We start from the raw sequence: 12,152 nt of genomic DNA on the forward strand, positions 1-12,152 counted from the left end.
ATTAAATATATTTATTATATAATAAAAATCTTAAATATATGTATAGCACAAAAGTATTAAATATATTTCCGTTGTCTGGTACCCGTAACACAAGTCCTTCAGGTACTTAGCACGGGGCCAGACTGACGTGGTGTTAAGCGTCCATAGATATTATTATTATGTAAATTAAAACTTAGTATTAAAATATTATGTAGAAGCAGCTCCTACTGCCTAGCAAGCAGTCATTCTACTCCCAGGGTGTACCATCACTTATGAAATCACTAGATGTATCACAGTCCCGCGCGGCTTCGCTCGCGTAAATTAGGAATTTTACAGAAACCGTACATTTTCCCATAAAAAATAGCTATGTATACTCTCATCAACAACATCATCACTACCATATTATACCATGCATCGTCCCATGATTATGAGCCTATTATGACCCTGTTATTGGTACTTTTCATTGTCTTTTAGATCGAGACTCGAGTTTGTCAAGCGATAATAAAAAAATCTATCTAATACGACCGAAGAAACTCAGGAAAATGTGGTAAAATCAGGGGAAAAATTAGAAAGGGTTTATCACACTAAATACTGGAGCAATTTTTTATAGCAACATTTGGCACAGATATAGAGTAGACCACGTGAAGGGAGTATACATAGCTATTTTTTATGGGAAAATGTACGGTTTCTGTAAAATTCCTAATTTACGCGGGCGAAGCCGCGCGGGACATCTGATGATGATAAATGTAATTTGCATAGTAACATATGCTTTCCGTTCTTAAAACAACGCCGAAACTCCCAAACTTGTATTTATAAAGAATCAGGAGTTCTCTCAGCACCTTCCGAACCACGGTATACCAGATATACCTCGGTGCAAAATCTTACTTGTTGGTAGCATATGCTTAGAATACTTCTCACGAAACCGAAGTCACGACATGTTTCCCTATAAATTTTGAGGAGTTCCATCGATTACTTATGGATCCTTCATCAGATCACCACTTTTGTGAATATAATACCAAATTGGGATGATACCCTATATACCAAAAGAAAAATTTTGAACATCGGCTAACAAACGGCGGAGTAATCGTTGAACATAAAAAACGAACATAACACCTCCCCCATTATGAAAGTCGGTTAAAATTGTAGCCTATGTGTTATTCTGATGTATAAGCTATATTATTGTATAGTTTCATTAAAATCTGTTCAGTAGTTTTTGCGTGAAAGAGTAACAAACATTCATACATCCACACATCCATACATCCAAACAAACTTTCACCTTTATAATATTAGTAGGATAGTAGGATTAGTAGGACTAGTAGGATTGACCTTATAGTACTCTTTGGCACACAAACGTTCTTTCACTACTTTTTTAAATTTATTAAAGAAAAGATTTTGAACGTTTTCTGGGATTTTATTGTAAAGGCGTATACATTGACCTTTAAAAGATTTACTGACTTTACTAAGTCTGATCACCGGCAAGTCTAGCTTGTGCTTGTTTCTGGTGTTCCTACAGTGAATGTCACTTTTAGCTTTAAATTTACTTATATTTTTTCTAACATATTATATTACACTATCCAAAATGTAAGTGCTGCGTAGCAATTTCTAAACATGCTGTAACCTTTGAAAACTATTATCCAAGATGATTTGTTGTAGAAGTTGTAACAAGAAATAAGAATATGTGTGTAGTTCCGCCCTATATAAGTCGTCGCGGCGTTCACACGTGCCTGCAGACAGTAATTGGGCTATAGCCCGAGGCATCACAACTCTACAGTCGGCTTAATTAACTTTGCATCGTACATACCACAAACAACTTTACCTTTGTAACTGCGTCTCGGGGATGTACTCGAGTGTTCATGCTTTACAACTGAGCTGAGGGACAAGCAGTTGTGTATACTACAAGTAATGGCAGGTATTACACGCATCAATATTATCATGATTCTAGTATCACGCGATTCACAAGTGCACTGTGATACTGCGATTCGACCTACTACACCATCAATATTATCACAATATTGATGCGTGTAATACCTGCCTATATCTTCCTCATAGAGTTCGAGCTGTAAAGCGCTAAATACAGATTTGTTCACGGCTTAACACACGATTGTAATATTTTATACAAATCCTAAAACGCTCAGAACACCAAAAAAAAAAACATTAGCTTAAGCCGGTTTTAACATAAATATAAAAATTAAAGGTAAAATTATAGAGGATTAAAGCGAAAAAAATAATAAAGTTAAGTAGGCTTTACCAGTAAAGAGTAATGGGGCTATTACTGAACCCGAGCCGAGCAGGCCGCGTCGGGCTTGGTTGCTTCTGTGGTCGTAATTTTGCAAAGATATAATAAAGATAAGATAGAATATTGATTTCTTACATTTTTGCTAATATGACTCAAACATAATTTATTATAATCAAATTAATATTTAATTTTCCTGTACCACAATCGTAATTTCTCGGAGCTTTTGTACGATTTCCTTTATGCCTGACTTGCCCGAGTTTGGCTCGCACGTGGCTGGTTTTTTTTTCGCACAGCACAAACTACACGCCACTTAAGAGGAGTCCACACCGCCCATTTTTCCATACAAACGTTGTCCCCTGTTTCCTCCCTGATTTAATGCTACTAGAGTTATAATTTTTTTCCTGAATATCTACGGCCACTAATACAATGTCCCTATGTTTTCTTTTTTTTCATAATTTAATTATTAAATAAGATACGAACGTTCAAAAACCCAAAAAAATGGTCAGATTTTCCGCTGTGTTCAAACACCCAGAAAACAGATTTGGCTAGATTTTACAAAAAAAATAAAACATAGGAACACAGCTCAAGCCTTTCTTTAATCTTTAATGAAAAAATACTTAAATCGGTTAATTTTTGGAGAAGGAATCAGGGGACAACGAATCGTTAATTTTCTGCAGTTGTCTCTATCGCGTTCTGCGGTATAGGCTTGAGGTAAGGGAGACAGCTATATTATTATACGTCTTTTTTTTTCATTTCTCTAGCCCCTGGTGTATCCTCTTTACAATGAACCTACTATGCCGCGCCGCGCCGTGCATTACATGCCGTAAATAATAATATAAATATACGATATAGTAAATTATCAATATTACAATATCCTTTGATACTTGGAATACTCAACGATCATAATGAACTCGTAATAACATCAAAAAATGATCCAATAAAGCGCAGCGGCGCTTCTAACAAATAGAGCGAATACAAAAGAAACCTTCACTTTCCCTCGGTTCCGAAACGAATAAACGCGGGCGTTCCTAACATAAAGGCACTTTTTTATTACTACTTTTACGAAACGTGCATTCTGTATTCGGCCGAAACACGAAATTAATTCATCGAATTTTAAAAATACAAAGAAATTTTTCGTTACAAAAGAAGTTTAGGACTAGGCACGATGACCTGGATCGCGGGAGATATCCAGCAATTAGAATTAGAGGTGAGGCGGGCGGGCGGGCGGCGCTTCGGGGCGAGGGCGGGGGTGCGGCGCGGGTGCGGACGGTGGTGGACGGGGGCGGGGCGGAGGGCGCGCGTCCCGCACTCTGCCGGCAGCCGGCGCCCGCGGTGGTCGCCCCGGTAGTATGCCGGCGCTGCGAGGCCGCTCAGTCGCGCCGCCCCGCGCCCGCGCGCCGCCCGCCCCAGCGCCCCGCGGCCCCGACGCACGCGGCGAGCGGTTCACGTCTTCACACCGGAATGTAAATATTTATGGATGTCAGTTTTCAGTTGTTTAGATCGGCCGTAAAATTTAAGGTACGTAAGTGACACCCGATGTTTAGTCGATGTTTATGTTAGTACGTTCAGTTGCAATTTTGCTGGGTAGGTGTATCGTATCAGAGGAGCGCGTAAACGTAGCATGCTTTGTGTATCGCACCGAGTCCAGCTCTTTTATGAATAATAATAAAAACGTTAGTGGCGCGCGGAGTGCCCTTCTATATTTGGATCAATAGTTTACCATTAAACGTAGTGTTGGGTTCAACTGATTTTCGCATTAAATTACTCGATGTGTAGCTCACTCTCCGATTCCCCCGACGCCGGGGTTACATGTTTAAGAAATAATTTAGGTGGGTTCTCACAAATATTGTCAATGAATACTTGTATTTTAAGTACTTATTACATGTAGTATATGTTTTTTTAGCATTATATATATTTTATAAATTTATCGACACTACAACACAATCATACCCATAACAAATACAGTACATAGAGTTCAGAAAAGCCTTATTAAAAGCGAACAAAAGGGATCGTTAATAAGGGATGAAATCACTCGATAAAAAGAAAAATAACCAAGTAAGACGTTACGATTTTTAGTGAATTATTTGGTTGATTTATGATTTAAAATTTCGGCTTCGATATTATTTTGTATAGCGCTACATTAGTGGTACTATGTATATGTGTAGCATAATAACATATTGATTGGCATAAATGTTTAGGTGAAATGAAATCAACAAGGCGTGTGCGGGTACATGAAGATGCTATTCGTCATAGGTAATAAAACATCGTATTTTGATTAATATTATTTTCATAAATAAGTAGCAACTGCTGTAGCAAATTCTTTTCTTTTACCTAATTTAATATCTACACACGAAATACGTTACATACTATCCTACAGTAGTTAGAACATATCTTATCTAGTGTATGCTATCTAGTATAAATGTCAGCCTACATCGAGGCGCACCGAGATTCTCAAGATAACGATTAAATTTGAACTTTATTTCCGAAAGACAAAGTTTCATGAAGCGCACGACGCGGCACCTCTTTTGAAACGTGTACCTCGTATATTGTAAATAAAGTTCAATTTCAAATCGCTATCTCAAAAAAAAAAGATATATACAGCCGAACGTATTACCTCCTCCTTTTTGGAAGTCCGTAAAAATGAGACAGAGGTTGCGTCTTGATGTGAATTGACCCTAAGACTTGTACATAATACGACACAACACATTCAAACTACAAACTAATATTGTACTATACGAGTATGCCACCTTAGATCTTTAATTAAATCGATATTTGGATGCTACTTACTCTATATTAACTGGGCCTGTTACCCCCTGTTTATTAATCTTAACGTCTCGAGTATTAATAACCCTTCTGCGCTAACGAGGAGAGTTTCCTTTTCCCTTTTGTAAATACGATCCTCTAGATCCAGCCTCCACATTTGCACGCGATGATTGAGAATGTTCCATAATTATTATAACCCCTACTCGTGTTTGCATATTACACAAAATAAAATATAATAATCTTAAACTAACAGTTAATATGTTAAATCATCAATTTAATTTTTTATTGCATTCCGCCGAAATTTCAAAATGATTTTTTAGATAAAACATTAAAGAAACAACACCGACATCATTCAATATTATAAATAGAGCACTGAGCAGCGTCGTGTACATAGTCCAATGCTTTTAACATTGACGAATGAATTAAAGGAAAGAACAGTGAAAAGTGTGTCATTGCGTAGCAGTACTACGCACGTAGCAGCTCGTAGCGTGTAGCGGGGCTACACGACGTAATGCGTTTTTCATGTCATCCGTCAACTCCTTCGGGCTACGACTACCAACTAGGTATTTTATACATACGAGCAGTTTATGTAGAGTATAATTTTAAAATTCACGCTGTTCGCGTAGAACAATTAACTAATTAAATTGTTGTATGAGCGACTCATAAAATTTAATATTTGAAATGATTTACGGGCAATCATATGCCGCATGCAAACTCATTAAACCAGAAAAGAATATATCCTATTCTTCATAAAAGCTATGGAGTGTAGATGGAGGAGAACTATCTTATATGGGGGATATTTGAAAAAGTGTCCAGCTGTACGTAGTAAATAACAGTTGAAAAATCCTCCAAGAGTGGCGCTAGCTGCAGCAAAGGGTATGGAATGAATGTAGCCGTTGGTGACAAAATATAAATTGAAGTTAGCCGAATAGCCGAGTCACAGAATTACTGGGTACCAATATATTTTGAAAAATATAACCTTAAATAGAGGAAATAAAAGCTGCTAAATGATTTAAAATTTACCCTGTTGCTACTGTAGCGCCACCCTAATTTAACACATTTCAGCGGACACTTTTTACATACAGAGATAGTTCTCCTCCATCTACACTCCATAGTAAAAGCCCTTTCTCACGATTTATCAGATAGATAAACTCGGCGTTTGTAAGTGTAAGGATTAGAAAGGACTTCGATGAGCTGCGTGACTTTGTCCTATTCATTATACCGTTTCCCCTTCTGGGAAGTCTATTAAGAGAAAATCGTTATTTCACTGAATTGTACCAATGTTACTGACACAGCTTTTAACTCGGTACTTTTATTAAAACAATGTAGCAGTGTAGGACAATCAGTGAAAAATTTATATACTTACGATACTTGATGTAAAAATATTATAAAGTGTTTTAATCATAACATAAAAATCTAAATGCCGTTCACAGAATGCATTTTAATTTCAACAGTTTAATAATTTTTATAGTCTCAAAAAAAGTGTCTGTGATATGCTGTAAATGATAGTGAATATTTGTGCCGAAAAGGCGAAGTTAATGAAATAACCGTGTCGTGATAACGGCGCGGCGAGCGACGTGCGTGCACCGCAGCGCCATATTATCTGCGAATATGGGCCAGATAAATTGCCAAATTACTAAATGACGTGATACAATACCGTTTTGAATACTTTAACCCGTTCACTTGTGATTGATCGCAGTACCTTTCAGTGTTTTTAGGGTAAGAGCCTGCGATAGCCAGACTTTCCTTCGTTTCGGAAAGCCGAAACTTAGCTGTTTGTGACCTTTACAGAGGTAATAACGTCCAGCAACTATGGAGTTTCGGTCACGGTTACTTTAGGAGGTATCCAGTTCTGAAGGTCTACCTGACCTTCGAGAAAGAGTAAAGCTCAATTTCATAGCTTATATTCTTCGCGGTAAGTGGATGAATCTCGTCTTCCAGTGCCGGTCGTTTTTGACAGTTACCGGTATTAGACTTTGAGGATTGACTAGCTGTGGAAAGTAACTGTCAGAAATTTCCGACACTGGAAGATGACATTCATCCAATTACCACGAAGAATATAAGCTATGAAATTGAGCTTTACTCTTTCTCGAAGGTCCGGTAGTTGCTGGTCGTTCTTACCTCTGTAAAGGTCACAAACAGGTAAACTTTCAGCTTTCCGAAACGAAGGAAGGTCTGGTCACTCTGACCGTCGCAGGCTCTTGGTCCATTAATTTTCACTTTAAATATTATAAACTAAATAATTATGCGCCTCAGTATTCAGTGAGTATATTTTATAAATATTTTGTATATAATACTGTCATCAATAAATTCTTTAGATTTTCAAAAATGGTCTAAATTTTCACATATACCTACACGAAATGTAGGAAAAATCTATGAATGATGAAAATGTTATACAACGCTTAGAATTTAAATGTTCAGAATGAATTGACAAGTTAAATCAGACCGTTCAGAAGAACACTCTTTGAAAGGCTTTCACAAAACGGAATTTTATTTCTACAAAATATCCAGTGAACGTGAAAAAATCGCTATCGGCTGGCATGAAACTGACTCAAGAAATGGGAGTCTGTATAAAGTGAGCACCGTTTATTGCACGACAAGCTTGCTCAGATTTTTAAAATAAAATCCGATTCAGTAAATACGTTGAATCACATCTAGACTGTATTATTTTCTATAGACTTTTATTTTATTAAATATCAAGTAGGTAAGTGAATCTGTGCTTCACATACTTTTATTTGTTTTTAAGGATCTTTTTGAAAAAAAAGATACAGAGGGAACGGAAAAGGTAAAAAAGTCGTATACGGCTTATTTTTTTACATTTCATGAATTTATATTTTACATTGTTACATAATATACGGGTATTTAACAGTAAGTTGAGTCTGACGATGATATCACTAGAGCTCATTACGAAACACAGCGCGGCGTAGATGTCGATAACGTGCGGCGGACGGCTGTATCCTGCTAATGTGTATGTATAGCCCGCGGACGCCAGTCTCTATTGTCGGAATGCAAATAAATGTATCAGTTTCATGATTGCCAAGATAACGACGTATCCGACGGCAATAATTAAGTTTCATTATTGTACTCCGACCTGTTTCGCGTCGCCGAGCAAACAACGATATACGATACCCCACGAGGGGACCCTGTTGTGTGACGACAAAAGGATGTTTACGATTTGAATCAAATGTAAAGAAAGGAGTTGACGGCCGGTATTAATTAAGATGGAGCAGTTAAGTATTCGTAGAGAATTTTGCGGCGTTATGAGTGCTCTTTAATTTTGGCAAAGAAATAAAAGAGACGATTACAATTCACGAGCTTGTAAAATAAAATGTTGTACAGTATTGTTTTTTTTCTTTTTACATTATTATAACTTAACCACAATAAAATTAAATTCAAGACGTGAGTGGAAGACGTTTTTTTGCTTAAATAAAGACTTTAGGGCCGGAAAGATAATTTGAAATAGAAAAATTGTGGATTATGTGTAGCCAGACATATTAGTTAGGTTATGAAGTAGGTAAGTTACAAGTTTTAATTTGTAACTTACCTAATGCTCGTTTCAAGATATAAGAATATCTTATAAACGAGCAATTCTTGATTTCTTCATGAAATTTAGTATACAGTGTGTAACAAAATTGAGTGATAATACTTTAGGGTGTGTACGTGTTTCTTGTAGAGAGTTCACTGTGAAAGTTGCAGCTCTGAAAGACAAAAAAAAATTTTCACTTTTGTATGGGCAAGGGTCCGAGCGTCACGAGTTTCCCCATACAAAAGTAAAAAAAAAAATTGGTCTTTCAGCGCTGCTACTTTCACAGTGAACTCTCTACAAGGAACACGTATGTGTACGTGTTCCTTGTATAGAGTTCACTGTGTACCCTAAAGTATTATCACTTATTTTTGTTACACACTTTATAGAGGGTTTCGGGGGCGATAAATCGATCTAGCTAGGAATCATTTTTAGAAAATGTCATTTTATTCGTGTTTTATCGAATACCGAGCTAAGCTCGGTCAAATAGCTAGTGAAAATAATACGGGAAAGAATGAGTTATTGTCTGCATGTTACGAAATGTTACTTGTTCGATTCTTCCACTCACGTCTTCAATTGTAGTTGGCAAGTCACGATAATCCACTTAAAAATGCGGGCGTTTTCGTGTTCGAATGTCGTATTTATACAACAAACAGACTACAAAAGCAGTCATTGTTAAGTAATGAAAATACGGACTGTCCGTTAAAGTTTGTTTCCACTGCGAAGTATAAATATAGTCGCGTGTTTCCAGAATATTATCGTGACAAGTTTGCTTTTGCGGCTGGTGTGAACGGCGTACGAGTAAATATGCCGACCGGAGACAAAGTTCCCCGCGCGATGATAGGAACGCCCACGGAACGATACTTTGAGATACTATTTATGTATTTTGGCTCCAAGCTTTAAACATTGTTTGCGGAATCTAGTTTAATAATACTCGAATTAAGATCTGTGATACTCGCGAACTCGAGGAAAACTATTTCACTCGCTTTACCCGTTGCGAGGACTTTATTAGAATTATTAGAATTCTAGGCTACAAGGACAAAATTATACAAATTATTACCTAACACTGGTAATGAAATTATTTAATTATACTATATGGCATGTTATGGGGCCCCGTTTTTGTGTTATAATGAGTTTATTACTTACTCGATATTATTATCAGAGTAGTACTATTTTGCTAAATATTTAACAAACCTTTATGTAAATCTAAATACACACGGTATCTATTGCTTTTCCTTCAAGCGGTTGCCAGGGTTACCTCGGGAAAAGCAAACTTTCGTTTCAAAAAGTTAAACATTTTGATTAAGAGCTTCGTCTCTTTAAATATTTCCAAAAGTTTCTAGCTTAGTTACTTTGATAACTTTATAATAAAAATAATATATACAAAGTGTAAATAAAATAGAAGAATAACATTAATTTGGAAGCTAAGTATTTATTTAATGCAAATTAAAATGGCGCCAAAAACACAATGTACTTTTTGTCTGTCCAGATTATTTCTGGAGCGGTAAGACCAGTTTTGACCACTTTTTATCATCATCATCAAAATAACGTCTCAGAACAAACTTGCACAATAATGATTCCATTCATCACGTTCATCACGTGAAGCCCAAAGTTACCAAATGTCACAAAGAGGATTAAGCATAACATCGCTTTTTTTTCTAAAAGGAAATAGGTTTTTGTTATCACAATTTTATAAGTCGTTACACTGATAACTCTCTTACCCTTATTTACTGTTTACCTTCTTCTTATAAACAATTGCTTTTGTCACAATTTTACCGGTTTGTTGAACTTTCTTTCATTTTTCATTAATTTTATGTGACGAACGACGTATTAAAAGAGCGTTTATTATAGTAATTACGTCTCCCTCGCTCGGTTATAATGAGTATATGTTATGTTTATGTAGAGTTCCCTTGACATAAAACAACATAACACCGACGCGTCGCCACAAAAGAAACAAACAATATCAACATAATAACCATACACGATTTATAAGCAAAATGTCAACACAACAGGGAAAATAGACGCAGTCGGGTTATACGATAACCGAACAATATGAGACAATTACGCATTGAATAATGTTTCCTCCTTAACGAATACATTTTTCCTCATAAGAAATAAAAATACAATTTCCACGTAAGTACAAATCTACAATAACTAATTTACCAGAGCATAGTACATACACGCATAATCATAAAAAGATTTATTCATTACCAAAGCAAATAAAAAAAAAAAACAAATTGTGGTAGTGGTTTATTATTCTTTAAAAAATAGAGCGCACTAATATCTGGAACAAGTCGTAAGATTTAAGGAGCTATAGAATGTTACATAGCCTGTTTATTACGAAAACGGGAAATACTTGGGGAAAACTAGGACTGGACTTTTTATGGAAACATCCTTATCTATTAAATTATGGCCTTAATATATCATAATGGTAAAAGGAATGGACCTACCCAATGAATGTCCTTTTGGAGAAATGAGGGGTGGTAATGTAAAAATATTTATTTTATCTTTTAATTCGTATTATTCCATTTCGAAAGGATTGGGAATAACTAAAATTAAACGATTAATTTGTTAACCGATAAAATTCAAATTGACCTATATAAAATATGTAACTTCATTACTCTTACAATAATTATTACCTTACAAGTTTAATTCCTATCATTGTCGTATATTTTAACTCCGTCGGCAGTAACTTACTCTTACTATTCCACCGAACTCGCGTATAATTATGAACCCAACACCAAATTGTCGTAAATGTGCTACTAACACAAGCCTAAGCTTCGTATCTAGTGCTTAATTGCTTTGTTTGTGTGCTTCAAGATACAAATAACTCGAAGTCTAGACTCTAGTTTGCTTTTTTGTTTTCAGAAGGCAGTGAAGGTAATGTCGCAAATTCTGTTTAGTCCACTCTGTGTAGTTTGCTTTATTGAGTGTTAACGCTTCTTAAGCTTGAAATACAAAGTGTTGTTACTCTTTACTCTTCCTCGCGTATATTGAACCATACGCTTTTTATAGGAAGTTAAGTGAAATGAGTTTAGTAGAAGTACAAATAGTGAATCTCGTGTGGTCATATGCCGTGTTACGTAGTAAAATTTTTATTTTCGCATGTTAGTCTTATAATTTGAGACGATATTAATTCTGTGTTTATATCCTAATAGTCGATGCCACTCTAAACGTGTCTGTAACTGATTTAAATTTCATCAAACGAATTCTGTAGCGGCTGATTTTACAGACAGAGATTTGTGGGCAGAGCAGTAAATATTTTATGTGCTGTTTACTGTCTATCAATTGTAAAAGTAACAAGTATGTATTTAGCTTTACTCGTTTTTTATCCCTTTCCACTAGACTGTACGTCGGTAATTGAAAATCTTGTGTGCCAATTTTACCGACATCCGTTAAAGTTAATAATTGTCGATCTAGTATTATTACCCTTCCTGATTTTCGTAATAATGAAAGTGAAAGGAGTTAAATTAAAACGAGACCTTAATTTTACAGGCATGAATCAATTCATAAGGACTAGAATATTTTAATCTAATTTTCATTCGAAAAGAATATTATTTAGCTGATTTAAATTATAGTACGGGAGCCGTAGAACAATTTTTGTTTTATTACTAACAAGAAAATTTTTTGTGAGTAGTTTCATTTTGATAA

At 35.8% G+C, this 12,152-nt stretch overlaps 1 protein-coding gene across 7 annotated transcripts in view; it reads left to right on the forward strand.

Annotated features, from left to right (window-relative positions):
• Positions 1-3,562: 3,562 nt before the first annotated feature.
• The window catches only part of LOC121730516 (potassium voltage-gated channel subfamily KQT member 4), a 54,971-nt gene continuing 46,381 nt past the window's right edge, over positions 3,563-12,152 (forward strand). For 2 of the 7 annotated variants that reach the window (XM_042119589.1, XM_042119596.1), the window contains exons 1-2: positions 3,565-3,733; positions 4,414-4,468. In XM_042119589.1, coding sequence (XP_041975523.1) covers positions 4,419-4,468 — 50 coding nt within the window. In that variant the 5' untranslated portion in view covers positions 3,565-3,733; positions 4,414-4,418. Of the gene's footprint in view, positions 3,734-4,413; positions 4,469-12,152 lie in introns of all 7 variants that reach the window. The other 5 variants (XM_042119592.1, XM_042119595.1, XM_042119590.1 and 2 more) reach the window with 4 other exon arrangements.

This window comes from Aricia agestis, chromosome 9 (genome assembly GCF_905147365.1).
Source record: "Aricia agestis chromosome 9, ilAriAges1.1, whole genome shotgun sequence".
Lineage (NCBI taxonomy): Eukaryota > Metazoa > Arthropoda > Insecta > Lepidoptera > Lycaenidae > Aricia > Aricia agestis.